Source organism: Amphibalanus amphitrite, unplaced genomic scaffold (assembly GCF_019059575.1).
Source record: "Amphibalanus amphitrite isolate SeventyFive unplaced genomic scaffold, NRLGWU_Aamphi_draft 000025F_arrow, whole genome shotgun sequence".
Taxonomy (NCBI): domain Eukaryota; kingdom Metazoa; phylum Arthropoda; class Thecostraca; order Balanomorpha; family Balanidae; genus Amphibalanus; species Amphibalanus amphitrite.
The window spans coordinates 657141-659272 of NW_024881521.1; the positions used below are offsets into that span (position 1 = coordinate 657141).

At 53.2% G+C, this 2132-nt stretch overlaps 1 protein-coding gene across 7 annotated transcripts in view; it reads left to right on the top strand.

The window, feature by feature from the left end:
• Positions 1-2022, top strand: part of LOC122393777 (DNA repair and recombination protein RAD54-like) — an 11004-nt gene extending 8982 nt beyond the window's left edge. For all 7 annotated transcript variants that reach the window (XM_043390193.1, XM_043390175.1, XM_043390183.1 and 4 more), the window contains exons 13-15: positions 4-210; positions 478-638; positions 1105-2022. In XM_043390193.1, coding sequence (XP_043246128.1) covers positions 4-210; positions 478-638; positions 1105-1309 — 573 coding nt within the window. In that variant the 3' untranslated portion in view covers positions 1310-2022. The remainder of the gene's footprint in view (positions 1-3; positions 211-477; positions 639-1104) is intronic.
• The last annotated feature ends 110 nt before the right edge of the window (positions 2023-2132 follow it).

The following is a 2132-nucleotide window of genomic DNA, read 5'->3' on the forward strand; positions in this document are numbered from 1 at the left end:
CAGATAGTGGACCGGTTTAACGACCCCTCGTCTCCCGAGTTTATCTTCATGCTGAGCAGCAAGGCGGGCGGCTGTGGGCTGAACCTGATCGGCGCCAACCGCCTGGTGATGTTCGACCCCGACTGGAACCCGGCCAACGACGACCAGGCCATGGCGCGCGTCTGGAGAGACGGACAGAAGAAGCCCTGCTTCGTCTACAGACTGCTGGCGGTGAGCATAGAGCCGACGTTCAATGTGTCCATAACAGGCTGCATTTTCCTGTGTTGCATGTCGAGCGCCGATGTTTAATTAAGTCCAGGCGTATTTGCTTCGGTAGTACATAAACTGATCCACCTGGGACGGCGTAAATCAATACTCATAGTCATTGTCGTATGCGGCATCATGGTAAAGTGGTTCGACATGCAGCCCCTGTAGCATTTTCCCCAACCTCAACATGACTTTCTCGATCTGACGGACCTCAATCGTTACTGCTGTCAGGCGGGCACCATCGAGGAGAAGATGTTCCAGCGTCAGACGCACAAGAAGGCGCTCAGCTCGTGTGTCGTTGATAACGAGGAAGACGTACAGAGACTGTTCAGCGTGGCGGAGCTGAAGGAGCTCTTCAAACGCGAGGACACCATCTGTGATACGCACGACAGGTGAGCGAGAGGTGACGGTCGGTCCGGACTCCTGATGCACATGGCATAGGTCACGGACGGCCGTGGGCTATCCAGGCTGGGATTACAGCGTTCGTGAGACTTTCACAAATCGAAGGTCCGGCTGTCATGAAATCATGTTTCAGGCTTTGCCGTAAGTCATCGGTGAATATTTCAGCTGTGATGGCTGCATTCCAGTTGTGGGCCTATAGTCTGTTCCAACTCAAGCTTGCGGTCGGAGTTTCTTCGGCAGATCGCTCCTCCGCTCAAGAATTTCGTCTTGAAATGTAAGAGCTGTAGTTATATACGGAATTCACGCACTGCTTTCAGCAGGACACTTCGGCTGCAAGCTTGAAACGGAACAGAGTATAGTATCAGCAGTCTTATCTATATTTGCCGCTACTCTGCTTCCTCTAGCCATGCACAAATCATCGCTTTACGGCCGACTGACCGCTCCCTCCCTCTCCAGGTTGAAGTGCACCCGATGCGTGAACGGTACCCAGTTCCGCCCGCCGCCCGACGACGCCACCTGTAACGGCGACCTGTCCCAGTGGCACCACGCGGCCGCCGCCGGCCGCCGGCGCGTGCCCGACCCGCTGCTGAGGGCCGCCTGGGACGCCGGGGTACTGTTCGTGTTCCACCAGCGCAGCCACGACCAGCTGGTGACACCCTGAGGGGGGGAGGGTTCGCAGGGGGGAGGTGGGGACTGGGGATGTTGGAAAGGAAGGGACCATGGCTAATGTATGTTTCGGAGGCTTGATGAGGTAGCTTTGGCTGTGGAGACGGACAAACGTGAAGACAGACGCATTTGTGAGACTTCGTAGATTATGATGAGTTTACCGAGCATGAGCTCGTCTGAGGTCGTGGGTGCCTGAAATCTCTAAATGACTGTTGCACTTGAGGAACGTCTTTTGTGATGTGTGGGGGATGGGAGGGTCGGAATGCTTGTGTCTTGTGGGTGACCGTCAGTCATTACCTTATGACGAGTAGTCTAGAGTAAATGGTGAGCGAATTCTTTTGTAACTGCGCAACGTGTCTCATGTCTGAATGAAACGACATGCCCATCGCCTAGTTCGAGTATCATTGGTCCATGACGCCGAGAAGGCGAGAAGTAATCGAGTCCATCGTGCGACGCTAAGCGTATCGAATCGTCGAAGCAGGTGTCGTCGCTAACTGAACCGCAACACTGCCGTCTGTTGGCTGGCTCAACACTCAACAGGTCATTGTTTTTGTTCTGTGCATACCGTCTGTGTCACGCCATTTATTTGGACCACTCAGAAGCAAGTATTTGTCTAGATATGTAGTGACGATATGTGTAAAGCTGCCATTGAGACTGTGAAGCGGCACAAATCTCATGTGATATTTAATAAATGCTGTGTGTGATGAACTGATAGTTTTAGTTCTAACTCCAGAAGCGTGAGGGCCGCCTATTCCGTGTTCCACGAAACTGAGGTCGATGAATTACCCACTCTAGATCCATCCAATTCAGAGTCGGGA